Below are 18,576 nucleotides of genomic sequence, written 5' to 3'. Positions count from 1 at the left end.
TAGTATCCACACTATGTGCTGGACATATCTGTGGACAGCTGAAATTTTATTCAGCATTATGTTACATCACAGGTAAAAAATCAGTACTAGTTGAATTTCTGTCATAAAGTTGTTGAAGTTACAAATGCATTGTTGTTTTTGGACCTTTTAAACTGGTCAACCCTAGACTCTGACAAAACTGGATTAATAACTGGTAAGGGTTGGGATATGACCGTAAGTTTTCCTGTAGTAGCTTGGAAGCTGGTAGTAAGAAAGCTAGTAGCTCCAAAACCGCAAAAATGAATAATATATTCATTCACAAAGACATGAGACTTGCTCTTTTAGATCAGACCAAAAGTCTAATTTTAGGCTGTTTGGATTAGTATTTTGGGGACTGTGCCGTTACTGTAATAACATTTTTATCTCTTTATAAGAAAAAGCAACACAAAAATGTATATGTATATATAAAATAAAATAGTGCATTGTTCAAGCACTTGAAAGTCAAGAGCAGCAAATATTTTGAAAATATGTCTCAGAATTAAGGAGCGAGCCAGAAGTACACCTTTCTAAAATGTCCTTGTGCTTCTTTCTTGAGCCATTTTTCAACATTTAAAAAAATGGTCTTAAAAGCCTACAGTACAAGATGTAACAAAAATTTAAAACGAAGATGCTAATTCTATTACAAGAAGCACAGCCCATCTGTTCTGAGAATCAAGGCCCTCTGGATTCACTGGGGTTTACTCATTAGTAAGTGTGTTCAGGACTGAATTCTTAACTATCCATTTGAACTCAGCTCACATCTTGCAACCTGACTGTTCAAGGTACCTGCAGCATTCTTTATACTCTGAATCCTTCTCTAGTAATTCCTGGTTTGCAGATGAGCAAATAACAGGTTTCACCAAGAAGAGGTCAAGCTCCCATGAGAGGCCAAGTGAAAAATAAATAGGTCCAGCTGATATAAGCCCTGCCTGACTATGATTTACAGCAACCACAATTCCTGTGAAATCAGTCATTACCACAGCTGAAGGGTTAGCGCATTAACTCTCTTCAGCTTTGACTTAGTGCTCTTAGCCACAGCTAAAACTGATTTTCATGGGGATTACTACTTACATAATGACCATCCTAAACATTCTGAATAGGCACCAAAGCACTTGTTAGTAGCCAGACAAAAAGACTTTATTTTCTTTCACACAGTATTTCAGACTGCATCCATAAACAAATGGCATTTTCCTCCTTTTTAAAACATATCTTTGAAAGAACAGTTCAAATATTTGGAGAAGTAATTTTTAACCGAAAACAGCAGAAGACCAAGCACATTTGCTTAACATTTCTGCTGCCATGGAAGGCTAAAAAATAACCCTAAACTTAATATGGGGATTCCGCTGCCTGATTTCTGCTGGTCTTAAGAAAGCCCTCTTGGTTCAGAACAATGGTTTTTAAAATATTAAAATATTTTAAAATATTAAAATTTATTTTTTAATTTATTTTTTAAAAAATTGGATTTTAAAATCCTTTTAAATTTTTATTTTAAAACACCACATTTTACCAAACTGTGTGTATGGTGCTGTACAGACCGGCGCTTTGCACCGGCCTGCACACATACTAGGGTTGTCTCGGGGCGTCCTTTCCAGACGCCCCACAACCCTAGTACGTTGTGATGGTGGCGCTCTTTCTAGATGGCCACCGCCATTACGTCATGGCCGCACCGCCTCCAAATGGGGTGGCATGGACGTGATGTCTTTGCGGTGCTGAAGGGCACCGGAAGGCGCTCCAAAACGGAGCTCCTTCCTTTGTGTCACTGGCACAGCCGTTTTACACAGCTGCCCCAGCAATACAAAAAGAAAAGGGCCCTTTCCCTGCCGTTGTCAGGGTGTCCTTGGGGCATGAAGCCCCAAGGACACCCCTTTCCAGGCCACGAGGAAGCAGCCTTTTGCCGCTTCCCCGCAGCCTGGAAAAGTGGCGGATCGGGGCCTCAGGGCTGCCGCTGTGGCAGCTGAGGCCCCGATCCATCGGGGAAAGGGGCGGTCTGTACACCGCCTATGATACTGTAATTTAAAGGTATAAATTTGCTAGTTGTTTATGTCACAACTATTACCATTACATTCAGTGATAGATGGGAATTATGATTTATAAGTAACATTAGTAAAAAAAAACATTACTAAGGATTCAGTATGGGAGGAGGTCAATGGCAGGGGGTGCTACCAACCTTAGTAACACTACTGGCATGAGCTCAAGTTACACTCATGAGATCATAAGATCAGAGGCTGGAAAATTAATTTTAGGGGCCATACGTCTTATTGACTATACTGACTGGTGTTTCTGGGGTTTAGTCCACAGAAATAACTTTTCCAAACTGTGGACATGATGATTAGTCTAATGAGTAATTCTTCAAGGTAAGACAGATGACACAATGCTCTTATTTACTCCTGGGTACCATGTTCTAATAACTCACCCTAAATAGGTGGACAATTCAACCTTAACACTATATACTTGCAGAGAAAACAGGCTTCGCAGCTTTCCTTTATTCTCTGCAAAAAATAAAATAAAAATGTGGAAATGAAATGACTAAGGCACTATGAGTTGAACCAGGACCAGTGGTGATAACAAAATATTTTATTTCAGAGCTCTAGTTAAAAGAACATATTTATCTGAGAGTGAAATAAATATGCTGTTGCATTCAAAAAGAAAAAAAAACCCACATATTTGCTAGGAAAATATATGAGATCTCAGAAACATTTAACAATGTACAAGGTTTTCACTTTCACGTCCATGTCACAGGTAATTTCTGGAAGATTATTTCAGGCATTTAAGAGTCAGAAAACAAGTATTTGGAAACTAATCATTTTTTTCCTTTGGAGATTCAAGAACAGGCTGGAAAAAGAAGGAAGAATCCAACCAGACAAGTGCACTGTAAAACAATCATTGGAACACCTATGGTTCCTCACATAAGTAAAGGGATTGTTCATAACACCTCAGCCACATAGGTTAGTGGTGTGAATTGAGTAACTCATTTCAGGGACTAGCTTCACCAAAAGAGGAACATTTTCAAGAATTTATATAGAAAAAAGATGGCATGCTCCTTTGCCTTTGGAAGTAGTAGGACAGAAGTCTTTGGAAAGAAACTGAGGAATTTAAGACAAATGGTCTTTTTGTTCAGACTTGGGTTTGTTCCAGATGGCAATAAAACAAAAACAACAACAAAAAATCCCTGCTGTTCTCTACACAATTCTCTCTACAGTTTTTAATGTATAAATCTGTATAATGCATCACTAGCCTATTGATAATGGCAAGACAGAATTACTGTCAGAGCCTAAACATTCCCAGAAAAGCATGGATGTTGCCAATCCACCATGATGGCTTTCTCAAGTAGCAAATGATAAAAGAAAACATGATATCATATTTAGTGTCTCCTTCCCCATACAAGCACCAGCTAATGAAATGAAGCAGGGAATCACTGGGCCCATTCACATTACAAAAAAAATCGGTTCTGAAACCGATTCAATCACGTGAAGTTCCTACTCACCCCGAATCTCACACAAGCGAATCTGGGGCTTGCACACCCGTTCCGTGGTAAATGGCCCCTAGCGCGGGTCTTTTGAAATCGGCGCAAATACCGTTTCTTTTTAAAAACCCTGGGTCCTGGGAATGAGAACTTTGGCCTCGATCACGATCGAGGAAAATTGAGGGAGGGATTTTAGGTCAGAGGGTGGGCAAAGGGCAAGGCATTTCCTCCCCTCATCGGAGGGGAGGGGGAGGAGGAAAGAGCCCTGGGAAGAAGGGAGCAAGGGAAGGCATTCTTTAGGAGCCTCTTTTCCCTGCATCCCCTGCCCAAAGCCCTCTGTCGCTGGGCATTCCTTCCCTTGCAGGAGGAAAAAATCAGGTCATGAACGGAGCTCATGTCAGGCAACCCCCCCCCCCCCTTTCAAATTCCAAACAATTTTATTTGAGCTCACATGCGCATGGTTTATATTCCAGAGGCAGATGGAGCCAGGCTTGCACTTGGATATCCTTGGATCTCCTTGCTTTCTGCAGAGGGAGAAGCTACAAATGTTGCAAACAATCAATGTTACATTTTTACCAATTTTTTTTTTGAGCGAACATGCGAATGATTTGTCTTCTTGAGCAGATACAGCAAGGGAAGCAAAGGGAAAGCTAATGTTGCTTTTAAAAGCAAAATAAAAAAAAAGCATGGCAATCCCATCCTTTGTCTGGGACAGGGGCAGATCTGACCCAAAAGCCCACAGGTTTATTAAAAAAAAGAGAGAGAGAGAGAGAGGCATCTCTCTCCCTGCTTCAGCCGCTGAAACCCCTGTGCCTGGCTCTTTAAAAAGGGAGGACACTTCCCCCGATGCCCTGCAAACGTCACCATGACGATAGCTTGATTGGCAGCGGCCAATCTACAGAATGCATTCGATTTCTGTCAAAATGCATTCGATTTCAATTTGTAGTGGGCACTTGCTAACGGAGCGATTCGGGGGAGGGGCATCCGGATCATCTCAGTTCCCTCCATGTCTTTTACCCCAGTATGAATGGGGCCACTAAATGTAGTAATGTATATTACTACATTGTATATGTTTTATCAAACTCTTATCAGGGAGATGGATGTACATGTATATTTGAGTACATATATGAATATGTGGGTAGCAAGTATATGTCCTCTGTAATTTACAGTGTGGTCCTTATTTCTACAAGCTGAGACTTGCTGTGTGCCACACCAATTAAATACTAAAGATACAACACATGCTACGGCTTTTCTTCTAGCACAATGTTTAATCAATTTCTATCTCACATTTACAAATGCATACTTTTGGGACATCAGGGTCTACCCAAACACAAAATAAATCTCAACACTCTCAGGGCTTCAGTATCTTTTATTCTGAGTTTGTCCCCAGCCAGGAGGAAAAATTAAAAGGGATACAAAACTACAACAATTTATTCTCCTTATGGCTGGTGTATACACTAGCATTTTGTCCAGATAGTAGCTAACTTTAATAGGCGTATTTTGATGCCAGCTGGAAAGATGTTAATTTCTGGCCTTTCTTATCATATATGCCTCTCTGGAGGTTTTCCACAGTAGTTTGCCTTTGTTTTGCCAATGATAGAAGTCTTGGCTTGGCAGGGCTTTTACTGCAACTGCCTCTGATATCTCAAGGGCTTCTTCATCCCAGCTTATTCTCAGCCTGAACTCCTCTAGTTCTTTCCCTCACTTATCTGATACAATCACCTTCCTTCCCTTCCATTCTCCTCCAACTCTACGTTTTTCTCATATCTTGTGATAAGCACATAGCAATGGATAATCTGAGTGCTGCAGGGAGAAGAAGACAAGACACATTCATTATTTACAGCTGCTTCATTTGCTTTGTATCATGGAGATGACTCAGAGGAAGAAAACAGAAAGTCTCAGAAGGTGAATCAATTTCTGACTTGATACACAACAGCCCACTTGCTCTGCTACCAGACAGGCTTCACAGGTTACTAATGCGTGCTCTGCAAAATAAAAAGGTACATGATGAAAATGTGTTTATCATTTCAGTTTCTATCCCAGTTGTCTGCACATGGCATTCAAAGTGGCTAATGATAACACTATGATATACAATACAAGAAAAACACAGTAATTTGATACACATTGAAGGAGTAAAAATACACCAGGCACAAATAGGTTACAGTTCCCCTTTTGCAACTAGCAGAAAGCAAAGGCTGCTTTTAACATTATGAATATCTTTATCTATGGTGAATACAGACATGTCTACTTCACCAAGTGTACAGTGTTTTTTCATGAAACAAAACAGAACCCGATACATTCCCTCCATGCATTGATGTACAAGAAGGATACATGGTATTCCTATCACAACAGCACCACAACAAAATGATCATGTTTATCATAGGAGAGGAGGACCCAATCACCCTACGGGATGCAGATGTTCTGTGAATTCTATTTTGACGGATTCAGAAATACATGACATGGGGATTTAACAACAGTAATTAGCCATGAACATAAATGTAGATTTATCATAAACTGGATTTTGGAATTTATATATTAAATGCAAGTTCTTCCAAGGAGCACACAACTATAGTGAACTAGGTGTCCAATCCAAGTACTGAGCTAACCCAGACCTATTTGATTTCAGCAAGGATGCTCTGGTGTATGTTCATTTTTAAAATGTGGAAGCCAATCTAGACATGACATGTTTGAAAGCAGGTCTGGGTTACAGAGGACTGGATCAGGCTGTGGCACTATTTTTAGTGTGAAAGGGAAAGGAACAGCTAAGCAAATTATACCAATCCTTCTCTTCCCTCTTTCCATAGCTAATAGTTGCTTCGGAGACATGATTTAAACAAAGAGGCTGCGGTAGAGATTTAACCTGTCCAGCACCATGGCAACAATTCAATCCCCTAACCCCCAGAGCTGCTTTCAAACCTTAAAACCAAACAAAACACCAGTCATTGGAAGGTCCAGTCCTGGTCTGGACTGCTCATTTCATGAATAATTTGACTGCTAATTATACAGTCGGCCCTTCTTATACATGGATTTTTTATACACGGATTTAAACATACACGGTTTGAAAATGTTCCAAAAAAGTATAAATTTACCTTGATGTTCCATTTTTTATTGGGGACACCATTTTGCTATGTCATTATATTTAATGGGACTTGAGCATACACGGATTTTGTTATACACGGGGGATCTTGGAACCAAACCCCAGCGTATAACAAGGGTCCACTGTATACATTAAACATGTAGAAAATGTTTAGAAATAAAAAAATATAAGTCACCTTACCAGTTACTACAAGTACTGTTGTACGGTGGGGGATTTTCACTTAAAGTTACATCATTTGTCACCAGGCTAGGAGTTACTGTTTGTAATGAACAGTCAGCAAAGTAAGGGGGTGGTGGTGGTGGAAATACCATCACAGTATCACCTACAAAGAAAATCCAAAAGTTTAAAATCCAACTCCTCTGTAGACTTATCTTCAGTGCAACATGTAAGACATCCCTACTTCTAAAGTGTAAAAGGTATCTTACATTAATGAAAAAACACAGTATACTTTGCATGTATGATACAGAAAAAAATAGATATGAATTCTTTTAATTCCCTGAGGATTAAACTTTCAGTGCACTTTTTAAAACAGTCCTATTGACATGCACACATATGAGAGACATGCAGTATGAAGCCTGCTTTATCTCTTACAATTTATTGGGAAAGAAGTCTTCAAAATATTGTTTCTTCCTTTATACCAATTATATGTTGTTATTCTTCAGATTGCAAAGCATTTTTCAGAGTGATCTCCCACTGAAGTACATCTGAGTCAGTTAATGATTTGCGTTTTAGCTAATTAGTAAAACAGTTAAATTTACACATGCATAAGAACAACTGGCAAAAAGACTGTCTTCTTTGTTTTTAGATTATGCCCATCTCATCTGACTTCTTCCTCAACTCCCCCAATTTCACAGCTCACTGGGACAGTATGGAGAAACCTTTCCAAGACAGCTTTGTTGAACTGCCTACTGGTTACACCCTTGGCTGGGTCTTTCACTTACCTACTGTAACATGAAATGATTCAGGGTTAAGTTGCTCTTCTTCGTGGGCAGAAGATTCTTGGATGAGATTTATGTTTTGTTTCTTTTTAATGTGAGCTATCACAAAGAAACACAATCCAATAAGGACAATCAAAGGACCCATTGTTTGAATGGAGTGAAATCCACAGTCTTGGAGTTCAACGCTGGATGTATTGCTATGGTTAAACTGCTGATGGTAACGCCATCCTGGACTGCATCCAGGAATCCAAATGCCAAGGACACTAATAAGCATCCCACTAGTTAAAAATAAAAAGCCAAAAACAAGAAATTGAGCAAACTGGCAGTTTCCTCGGCAAAAGACAAAACCGTAGACTTGGTCATCATGCAGCTGCACATCTTGGAGGTAGCCTTTCGCTCTTGACTGTGCCAGAATTATGCAAACTAGCCCAACCACAGCAAGTAAGGGCCCAATGATTTTAAGAGCTCCTTTACAGTCACCAAAACCTCCATTTGGACATGTCTGCAAGAAAAACATTGAAAGCAGAAATCCAGCACATAATAGCGTAATGCCAAAAACAAAAAGGAAAGAGATAAGTTTTCTAGGGTGTCCATTATCTCCTCCCACTCCATGCACAGAACCAGGAACTGGATACATTCTTATTATTATTATTTAAAATCTTTCTTCAAGCCAAACCATTACATGCTTTCTTCTGTGGACATCGGAATAATGGTAGACTTTAGTAAGCCTGAGAATAAAAAGAGAAATATGACTGTAATTATTAAACCCAAAGGCATAAAGAGGAAATTTTACAGACTGATCCTATCCCTGGCTGAAGTATCTGTTGCTGAGCACTCTTTGGATTCAGCCATTCAACCAATTACAAATCCACCTAACGGCTGCATCATCTAGCCCAAATTTTACTAGCTTCTGTGCCAGAATATTGTGTCTTGTCGGTGGTCTTACTGAAATCAAGATATGATACATCCAGAGTATTCCCTTCATCTACCAAGCTGTTAATTTTATCAAAAAAGGAGACAAGATTAATCTGGCATAACTTGTTTTTAAGAAAGCCAGGTTGACATTTTGTGATTCTGGCATTTCTTTCTAAATGCCTTCAGACTCTCTGTTTAATGCTCTGCTCTAGAATCTTTCCTGGTATCGATAGTCAGATTAATTAGGTGGTAATTGTTGGGATCCCCCCCCCCTTTTTTTTTTTTTTTGGAAAATGGGGACAACATTTGTCCTCCTCCAGTTCACTGGGATATCTCCTATTCTCCAGGATTTCTCAATTGCCAGTGGCTCTGAGATTACTTCTGCCAGTTCTTTTAATACCCTTGGATTGTGAAGTCGCTGTGATCACCACCAGCGTGCCAAGACAGATAAGTGGAGCCAGGTCAGAAATACCTCTTATATATGCCTAACAGAGATGAGCTTCAAGACAGCCATCATGGTTCAGAAAGACTGTGATGGTGGGGGGATGTGGGGGATCAGAAAGTATAAAAAGCAGGAGTGTGAGTCTGAGGGAATTGAGACAAGGTTGAGAGTTGGATATGACACTTGTACAAGTCAGTGGGGAGTGAATGTTTACTGGTTGCCTGAATTGATTGAAGGGCAAGATCTGACATAACTCAGGTTGAATAACATCATATAATTGGAACTAAGTACTGAAACTTGGTAAAGCATTTATTGTTCTACAGGATATAATCAATCACATTAAGTGATTGTTATTTTGTTAACTCTGATTCACACTGTCTTCTTTCACCCTGGATCAAGGGGTGGTCACACTTACCATAAACAATAGAAAGGTAACACACAAACCTATCCACACAAAGGGGTCACCTGGACACCCAGATACCCAAGCCAGAAAAGAGGAGAATTGGCAGAATAAGGGCGATGTGACTGGCAGGATTCCCTATGGGTTGGAACTGCAGGGCCAGCCTTGGTGAAGGGATCTGTCAGATGAGTTATTCCAAGGCAAGCTAGTTTTCACAGACTGTCAGGGTTTATTACTCAAGAGTAAACAGAAAAGGCCAAACAAACAGTCTCTTCTTGGCAGCACTTAGCAGCCCTTCTTCCTTTTCCTCCTTGACTTACTTGATAAATGTTAACTCCCAACTGTCCAAACAACATAAGGAGCCTATGAAGATATAACTAAGAAATCAATTCAGCCCAGTTGATAATTTTTTAAAGAAAACAGTGTGTACAAGAAAGAAGAAATGTATCCTGCAACAGATAGAATGTAAATACTATACCATGTGGCTCACTACTGATCTCTCTGAACTCCATACTGAATCAGTCTAAAAAAGCAGCTAGATATACTGTACATCACAGATCTTTATTGGCATTCCACAGAATGTCAAGAAGGAAAACCTCAAAATGGGTGTTATACCAGGTTTTAGGCTTGATGATGATTGTCAAAATAATATCAAAATCAAAATAGTTCAAGATTTACCATATCCCTGTTCAATCACTGATCAGAATGGAGACTGCAGCCAAGAAATCAGAAGGCTAAGACTAGGAAGGGCAGCTATGAAGGAACTGTATAAGATCCTGAAGTGCAAAGATAGAACACTCAAGTAAGGATAGTCTAGTCCCAGCCCAGCAGTTTGAAAGCATGCAAATGCAATAAATAGGTACCACTCCAGTGGGAAGGTAAACAGCATTCTGTGCAGTCATGCTGCCCACATGATCACAGAGTAGTCTTTGACAACGCTGGCTCTTCGGCTTAGTAATGGAGATGAGCACCGCCTCCTATGGTCGGACATGACTTGACAACCTTGTCAACGGGGAATACCTTTACCTTTTCTAAGGCAGTCCAAGCCATTGTACATCTTCATGTAAGGATAGGAGAGCTGGAAACAAAGAGAGCAGACAGAAAGAATATCAACTTGTTTGAGATGTGGTGGAGAAGAGTGCTGAGGATACCATAGACAGCCAAGAAATCAAACAAATGGGTCCTAGAACAGATCAAGACTGAACTCTAGTTGGAAACCAAGATGATTAACTTGAGACTGTCGTACTTTGGCCATATAAGGAGAAGACACAACTCACTAGAAAAGACAATAATGCTAGGAAAGGTAGAGTCACAGAAAGAGAGAAGACTACATACAGATGGATAGATGCAGTCAAAGAGGCCATGGCCCTGAGCCTGCAGGACCCAGGCAGAGCACAGGAGGGCTTGGAGGTGTCTCACTCATGGGGTCACCATGAGTTGAAGTCAACTCAAAAGCAGTTAACAACAATAACATGATTAACAGTGGCAATCCCCAAACAATAAGCAGAAGTTTGTAAAGGTAGGAACTGGCCAAAGAAAAGCACAATACCATATATACTCAACTGTAAGTCAAGAAATTTATGCCCCAAAATGGACTCCAAAATCAAGGATCGACTTATGGAAGGGTCAATAGGTTACTACAGCTGGTAAAGCTCATTTAAAAAGTGCCCACCTTCCTCTGTAGCCAAGTAAACAGTCCCCATTTCAGTCCCGGTGCTGGCAGCCTCTCCTCTCTCCACGAGAGAGAGTGTGTGTGAAATCCTTCATCCCTCCCTCGCAGGTGGAGCTAACAAGCAGCTACTGAGGGAAGGCAGAAGGATGCAGAGAGAGGGAGCATGCCCAGACTTGGACCCCATTTTGCAAACCATGGGTCTGGAAATGCTGGGGTTAAAGGCAAGCCTGGGGTCCTCCTTTTTTTCCCTGGAAGCCATGGGTCTGGAAATGATGGGGTTAAAGGCAAGGCTGGGGTCCTCCTTTTTCCCTCCAAGCCATGGGTCTGGAAATGCTGCGGTTAAAGACAAGGCTGGGGTCCTCCTTTTCCCCCCTGCAAGCCATGGGTCTGGAAATGCTGGGATTAAAGGCAAGGCTGGTGTCTTCTTTTTTTCTGCAAGCCTTGAGTCTGGAAATGCTGATGCAAAGAGGTGTGTGTATGTGTATGTATGCACCCAGACTTGTTTCCCCATGCTGATACTTTGACCCTTGAGAGAGGTTCAGAGAGGGAGATGTAGAGCGGGAAGTGGTGCTTTGTTTCCCCCTTTAGATCTTTTGTAACATGCCCCCGACTTATCCACAGGTCATATCAAAATCCATGATTTTGGCCTCAAAAACTGCCCTCGACTTATACATGAGGTCGACTTATACATGAGTATATACAGTAAGTGCTGACCTTTATCTCAGCAATATGAGAATGGGGCATGAAGGAGGCTAATCCTTCCTGAAAGGCATCTGTCTAGGACATGTCTTGAATGTACTGCACAAAATGGAAGTTGTTATTCCAGTCACCAGAGGAAAAATTAAAGTGCCAACTTTGAAAAGTTTCAGGGCATTGTAATAGCTCACATGTGCACTACAAAGAACCACACAGTCAAAACAGGAGGAAAGGCCATGAGATCATGGGGCTTTCCAGATGTTTACTTGAAAATGTAAATTATATTGAACACTAGCTGGTATATAAGGACAGCACAAGGCAGTAAAACAAAAACTCAGGCAGAAAGAAACCAGCAAAGAGGAGGAGAGACAGGAAATAAACAAAAAAGATCACACAAAGAAAGGCAGAGGTAACTATGAAATTTTGTTATGTTCTAAGGATAAGCAGGAGAGAAAACAACAACAACTGAATATGTGGGCAAGAAATCCAATCCAAAAGCATTCTGCATTGTTGTTACTGTGTTCCTTCAAGTCTTTTCCAATTTATGGAGACACTAAGGTGAACCTGGGAGGCAGTGTGGTGTAGTGGTTTGAGTGTTGACTGTGGAGATGAGGATTTGATTTTCTGCTCAGCCACAAAACTCACTGGCTGCCAGCCTCAGGAAAAGGCAATGGCAAACCTCCTCTGGACAAACCTTGCCAAGAAAGCCCTGTGTGACAGAGAGCCTTAGGGTCAGCATAAGTCAGAAACTACTTGAAGGCTCACAACAGTGATAACACAGGCAAACCTATCACAAGGTTTAGATTTGGAGGTTTTTTTGGGAGGGGGTTGCCTTTGTCTTCCTCTGAGGTTGAGTCAGTTCCCATGGCTGAGTAGGGATTCAACCCCCTACTCAGCCATTGTGTTTTACTCTCCCTATATCTACAGCAAGGGTAGAAACCATGTGGCCATTCAGATTTAGTTGGTCTGCTACTCCCAGTATTCTGCATTATTGGCTCTGCTGGCTGGGGCTGATGAGAGCTGCAGTCCAAGAACATAAAAGGCTACATGCTCCCCAGTCCAGTCTAGAATACAATAAATCTTTATCTGTTTGCAGACATTAACAGCATAATTGTACAACAAAGAGGACCCAATCCAACTACAGTATTGTTACAAATCTGTGTTCAAATCCTTCCCTCCTTCTGAGGCTGAGAAAATATGACTTGTTTAAGGTCACCCACTGGGTTTCCATGGCAGTTGTTATGAAATCCCATTGAGGCTATTGAAATGGTGAAATCCTATAAAAGTCTGCCCAGTAGTACATTCAGTGAGTCCCACTCCCATATATGTAGGTATAGAGACTAATTGTAGGTAGAACTGGGCCAATGTATGAAGTATTAGTTACAGACTACCAGTGAAAACTAGGGAAGCTCAAGATTTATTCTACAAAGAAAGCAGGTAATGGACTGGTATGTACTATGTAGCTTCCAAAATTTAGAGTAATGGATCCTAGTTAATAGTGAAACAGTGCAAATCAGAGCAGACAGATGATGCCACTCTTTTGTTATCAAAGAGGCATATCTGTCTAATGGTAAAGCCAAAGAGAACAAATTGAATAAACCCAGCCCAGTAGAATTGATGGCATGGCCCTAGCAAATCATTGTTCAGCTATACAACTGAAACATAAACTTTCCTAAAAGTCTGAATATTTTCCCATTCAGATATATAATTTTTCAAGTACACACATCTCCCTTCTCCGCATTATTAAAATGCTACACATTTCTACACATGCTGCATTAATTTCTAGAAGGATAGCTGTGTCAGTTTGTTGAAGCAAAAAGAACAAGGTCTAAGACTGAGGGTGCATCCACACTGTAAAATAATGCAATTTGATGCCACTTTAAGTCCTGTAGTGCCATCCTATGGAATCATGAGGTTTGTAGTTTTACAGTCTTTAGCCTTCAATGCCAAAAAGTGCTGGTGCCTCACAAAACTAAAAATCCCAGAATTCTTTAGGATGGCAGTTAAAGTGGTGTCAAACTGCACTATTTCTACCATGTAGATGCACCCACATGAATTTATGATGTTGCAAACCTGTCAACTTCATCAGATGTATGGATGGTTCTCCTGAGGTATGTGCTCACCATCAAAAGGACAGAGACTCAGTCCATCTAGTCAAATAGCATGGTACCATCCCAGGGGCATCAATGGACAGGTGCAGGCTGCACCAAGTAATACCGTAAAAGGGAGGGGGTGACACCACTGCTCCCCAAACTTGCCTTTTGGCAGACATGGGCTATGGTGTTTGCCTGTGTCCCTTTACAATGCTGAAGAGATGGTGTGAGTGGGACAAGAAACTCTGTGGGAAGAGAAAGGAGCATCATCAGGGTTTAGATTAGATTAGATTAGATAGATAGATTTAATTTTTTAAAAAGTATTTATAAAATATCTTTTAAAATTTTCTTTAAAAACATCACATCTTAGGCTGTGCGTATGATATTGTAATGTAAAGGTACGCTTCTAATTTGGCTATAGCAATAGCAAGTACATTTCTATACTGCTTATCAGTTCACTTAAGCACTCCCTACGTGGTTTACAATGTATAAACCATTTGCCCCCAACAAGCTGGATACTCATTTTAGTGACCTATGCAAGGATGCTAGGCTGAGTGGACCTTGGAGTCCCTGGGATTGAACTCATAATCTTGTGGCTGTGAATGGCTGCAGTACCATTGTCAACCATTGCTACTTGTCTTCTGTCACAACTACTGTTGGCCTTCCTTATTCATGGATTATTTATCCAAGGATGCAAGCATCCTTGGCTTGAATATATAGAAATGTGTGTGTGTGTGTGTGTGTGTGTATTCCAAAAATTAAACCTTGATTCTGTCATTTTGTGTAAGGGACACCATTTTACTGTGCCATTGTGTTTAATGGGATTTGAGCATCCAAGGATTTTGGTATCCATGGGGGTGTCCTGGAACCAAACCACAGTGGACACCAAGGACCCACTGTATTACAGAGTTTTTTGTGAGCTTTTTAGGCTATGTGGCCATGTTCTTTATTCCTGATGTTTCACCAGCATCTGTGGCTGGCATCTTCAGAGAATGCTGGCATACACACACACACACACACACACACACACACACAAACACACACACACACACACACACACACACACAGTGGACCCTTGTTATACGTTGGGGTTTGGTTCCAAGATCCCACATGGATAACAAAATCCATGGATGCTCAAGTCCCATTAAATATAATGACATAGCAAAATGGTGTCCCTTATAAAAAATGGAAAATCAAGGTTTGATATTTGAAACGTATACTTTTTTTGGAACATTTTCAAACCATGGATGCTTGAATCCGTGTATAAAAACTCCGTGTATAAGAAGGGCTGACTGTATACTGTGTGACCCTTGGCTGAGAGGGAGTTATTTACATGTTAATGTCTGTGTTGGTCTGTTGTTGAATGACAAGGCCTCAGGTGGGAGGCTATGCAAAAATGGATTGTATTTAATTAGTGGTCCATTGTCTGCTGGGAAACCCTTTTTGCATATCCTCCCATCCTGAGGCCTTGCCATTCAATAACAGAACAATACACAGATTAACATGCAAACCACTCCTCCCAACCTAGGGTCATACAGTATGTGTGTATATATGTATGTATATGTGTGTGTGTGTGTATACATACACCTCACTCACTTCCATGACAGAATTCTCTGAAGATGCCAGCCACAGATGCTGGCGAAATATCAGGAATAAACTCTTCTAGAACATGGCCACATAGCCCAAAAAACTCACAAAACACTATGGATGCCCTCTGTGAAAGCCTTCGACTTCCCACTGTATTACCTTTACACTCAGCGACATATGGAAATTATGATTTATGAGTAACATGAGTCCAAAAAATATGTCTAAGGATTCTGTATGGTGTAGAATGGGAGGAGGTCAATTGCAGGGGCTGGGAGGTTACACCATGAGTTAATGCATTGGGCGACCCCAACTCCAGTGATGCCACTGTACCATCCAAATACAGTTAGCAGGTCATCAGCTGGATACCTAAATTGGGCCTGTGTACCACCAAAATGTGCACCCAGAGCCAAAGGGACACAGATGTTTTCTGGAGTAGTTGGCCCAGCAGGTTAGCCCTGGAACTGAAAGGGAGGGAAGAAGAGGACTTGGGAAAGGTAGGAAGGCAGGGGTGTTTTGGCCTGTGCCACCTGTACCAACAGGAACAAAGAACATGCAGGACAAAGCACTGTGAAATGTTGGGCACCCGAGAACAATGTAGGACATGACCAAAGAAAATAGAAAAACACTCATATTAGTATCAATGCATGCTTCTTAGTGATGCTCCAGATGAGAGGACGTTTTGGAATTCCTCCTGGACAGAAGGCTGAAAGGTATGACATGACCAAAGAGAAGCGAGTAATACTCAGTATAAATTTTTGCATCTTAGCCATGCTCCAAACAAGAAGGCATTTTGGGATTCCTGTGGGCAGAAGGTGGAAATGGAGGACATGATCAAAGAAAAAGCTCAAAAAACTCATATCAAATATCAATGCATGCTTCTTAGGGATGCTCCAAGGGGGGGGGGAAGGCATTTTGGGATTCCTTCCAGAGAGAAGTTGGAAATGGAGGACATGACCAAATAAGAGCACAAAAAACTCATAGAATTACCAATGCATGCTTCATAGTCATGCTCCAAATGGAGGACATTTTGGAATTTCTTCTGGAGAGAAGGCTGAAGGGTAGGACATGACCAAAGAAAAGCTAACCATACTAATATTAAAGCTACAGTAATAATGATACCAATCCATGCTGCTTAACCATGCTCCAAATGGAAGGCATTTGGGAATTCCTCATGGACAGAAGGACTACTCCCAGCTAAACAGCTTTTTAAAAGCTGTCAAAACAGAACTCTTCTGGCGGGCCTTTTCTGACCTGGCCACCAGAAGTAAGCCTAACCTATTTATCCCTGATTCTTTGTTGCAGTTATGGCTTGCCAGTTTTATTATTGTAAGCTATGTTTTACATTGTAAATTTTTAATTGTATTTTATTGGGGGAGGGGGGTTGTGGAATATGGATTGTATGTTTTAATGCTGTAAGCTGCACCGGTTGCTTTGTGCAGAGGGGCGGAGTTAAAAATTATCATCATCATTATTATTAAATGGAGGACAGGACCAAAGAGAAAAGCTCAAAACATAGAAATATCAATGCTTGCTTCAAAGTGATGCTACAAATGGGGGGATGCTTTGTAATTCTTCTTGGACAGAAGGTGGAAAGGTAGGCCATGACCAAAGAAAAGCTAATAATACTCATTAATGCTTCTTAGGTGATGCTCCAAATGGGAGAACATTGTGGAAGTTCCTGCTAGCCAGCAGGCTGAAATGGAGGGCATGTCCTGGGAAAGGAGAAGGTGCCTGGTCTCTCTGGAGAGATGATGCTAAGTGACCCATGGAAAAGGACATCCACAGAGGGAGGGAGGGGTGAGGGCTCAACCAGAGAAGCCAGAACCCAATGTGCGCCATGCCAAGCCCTGCAGCCTTATGTTGAGTGTCACGTAGGAACCCGTCTCTCAGCCCCCCTTGGGCACATGGCAAGGGGGACTCCTCTCCTCAAGACTCTGGGTACCAGGACTCCCCTTCCGGTTCCCATGGATACCCAAATCCCTGGATGCTCAAGCCCCAGGATAGGCAATGGCATACTAAAAGGGTCTCTCTTCTATCAAATGGGGTTTGCTTCTTGGAAGATACACACACACACACACACACATTTCCAAGTCAGTGGATATGGAGGAAGGTGATTGTACTCAGGAAAGAGTCCCACTACATTATTGTTCCAGCCTACAGTGTTTTTACCTGTTTCTGCAGCATAGATGAAAACCCACTGGGTGACCTTGGGCGAGTCACACTATCTCAGCCTCAGAGGATGGCAGTGGCAAGCCCTCCTCTGAACAATCTGGTTAAGAAAACTCCATGATAGGCCTTAGGGTCGCCCTTGAAGGCACACAGCAACCACAGAGATGCACCATCTACAATTGCCGGGGGGGGGGGGGACTGCTGAAGGTGGACATGGAGGACCTGGCCAAGTCAAAGCTGAAAACACTCACAGTAATGCAAATCCATGCTTCTTGGTCCTGCTCCAAATGGAGGAAGTTTTGGAGATTCCCTCCTGGACAGAAGGTTGGAATGGAGGACATGCCCAAAGAAAAGCTCAAGACACTCCTAGAAATATAAATATAACTTCATGCTTCATGTTCGAAATGGGGGGCATTTTGGAGATCCCTGCAGGGCTGAAGGCTGCAATGGAGGGCAGGGCAAGATCAAAAGCCCATGCCATTTGGTCCTGCTCCAAATGGAGGTCGAAAGGGGGGAGATGCCCAAAGAAAAGCTAACACTACGAATAATAAAGCCATTAATCATATAAATCCATGCTTCTTAGCCCTGCTCCAAATAGGAAGGAATTTTGGAGTTTCCTCCTCGTCAGAAGGTGGAAAGGGAGGACATGGCAAAACCAAAAGCTCAGAACACTCCTATGAATCTCACGGCATGCTTCTTAGTGATGCTCCAAATGGAGGGCGTTTTGGAAATCCTCCCGGGCAGAAGGCTGGGGGGGGGGGGGGTAGGACATGTCCTGGAAAAGGAGGACGCGGCGTAAAACCCCAACCCTCCTGGCCTGGCCTTTTCTCTTTCCCCTCACCCCTCCCTCCATCCTCGGCCTGCTTACATAAGAGAAGAGAGAGAGGGGCCTGTAGATCACTGGCCCTTCTACGGCAACCAGGTACCTTGGGGGCGCCGAGAAGGATGCCCCGGAAGAGGGCCGCCTCTGCCTCCCCGGAGAGGACAGAGTTCAAGTCCGGCGCCTCTCCTGCGCTGGAGGCAAGGAAGGCAGGCGGCAGGATGACCTTGAGCCCGAGGAAGGGAGGAAGGAAGGAAGGAAGCGGC

General features: G+C 41.9%; 1 protein-coding gene across 5 annotated transcripts; it reads right to left on the bottom strand.

The window, feature by feature from the left end:
• Positions 1–4,521: 4,521 nt before the first annotated feature.
• Positions 4,522–18,576, bottom strand: TMEM171 (transmembrane protein 171). Of its 5 annotated transcripts, XM_042448119.1 has the most exons (5): positions 18,359–18,576; positions 10,300–10,351; positions 7,520–8,244; positions 6,759–6,900; positions 4,522–5,466 (listed from the first exon to the last, which is right to left on the bottom strand). In XM_042448119.1, coding segments are annotated over exons 3-5 (777 nt in total). In that variant the 5' UTR covers positions 8,154–8,244; positions 10,300–10,351; positions 18,359–18,576; the 3' UTR covers positions 4,522–5,465. The 5 variants fall into 5 exon arrangements, with proteins under 5 accessions (XP_042304053.1, XP_042304051.1, XP_042304052.1 ...); XM_042448117.1 differs by lacking the exon at positions 10,300–10,351; XM_042448118.1 differs by lacking the exon at positions 10,300–10,351 and having other exon boundaries at positions 18,417–18,576.

This window comes from Sceloporus undulatus, chromosome 2 (assembly GCF_019175285.1).
Source record: "Sceloporus undulatus isolate JIND9_A2432 ecotype Alabama chromosome 2, SceUnd_v1.1, whole genome shotgun sequence".
NCBI classification, from domain to species: domain Eukaryota; kingdom Metazoa; phylum Chordata; class Lepidosauria; order Squamata; family Phrynosomatidae; genus Sceloporus; species Sceloporus undulatus.
The sequence above is the reverse complement of the archived record's forward strand: the minus strand, read 5'-3'. Positions and strand labels throughout refer to the sequence as shown.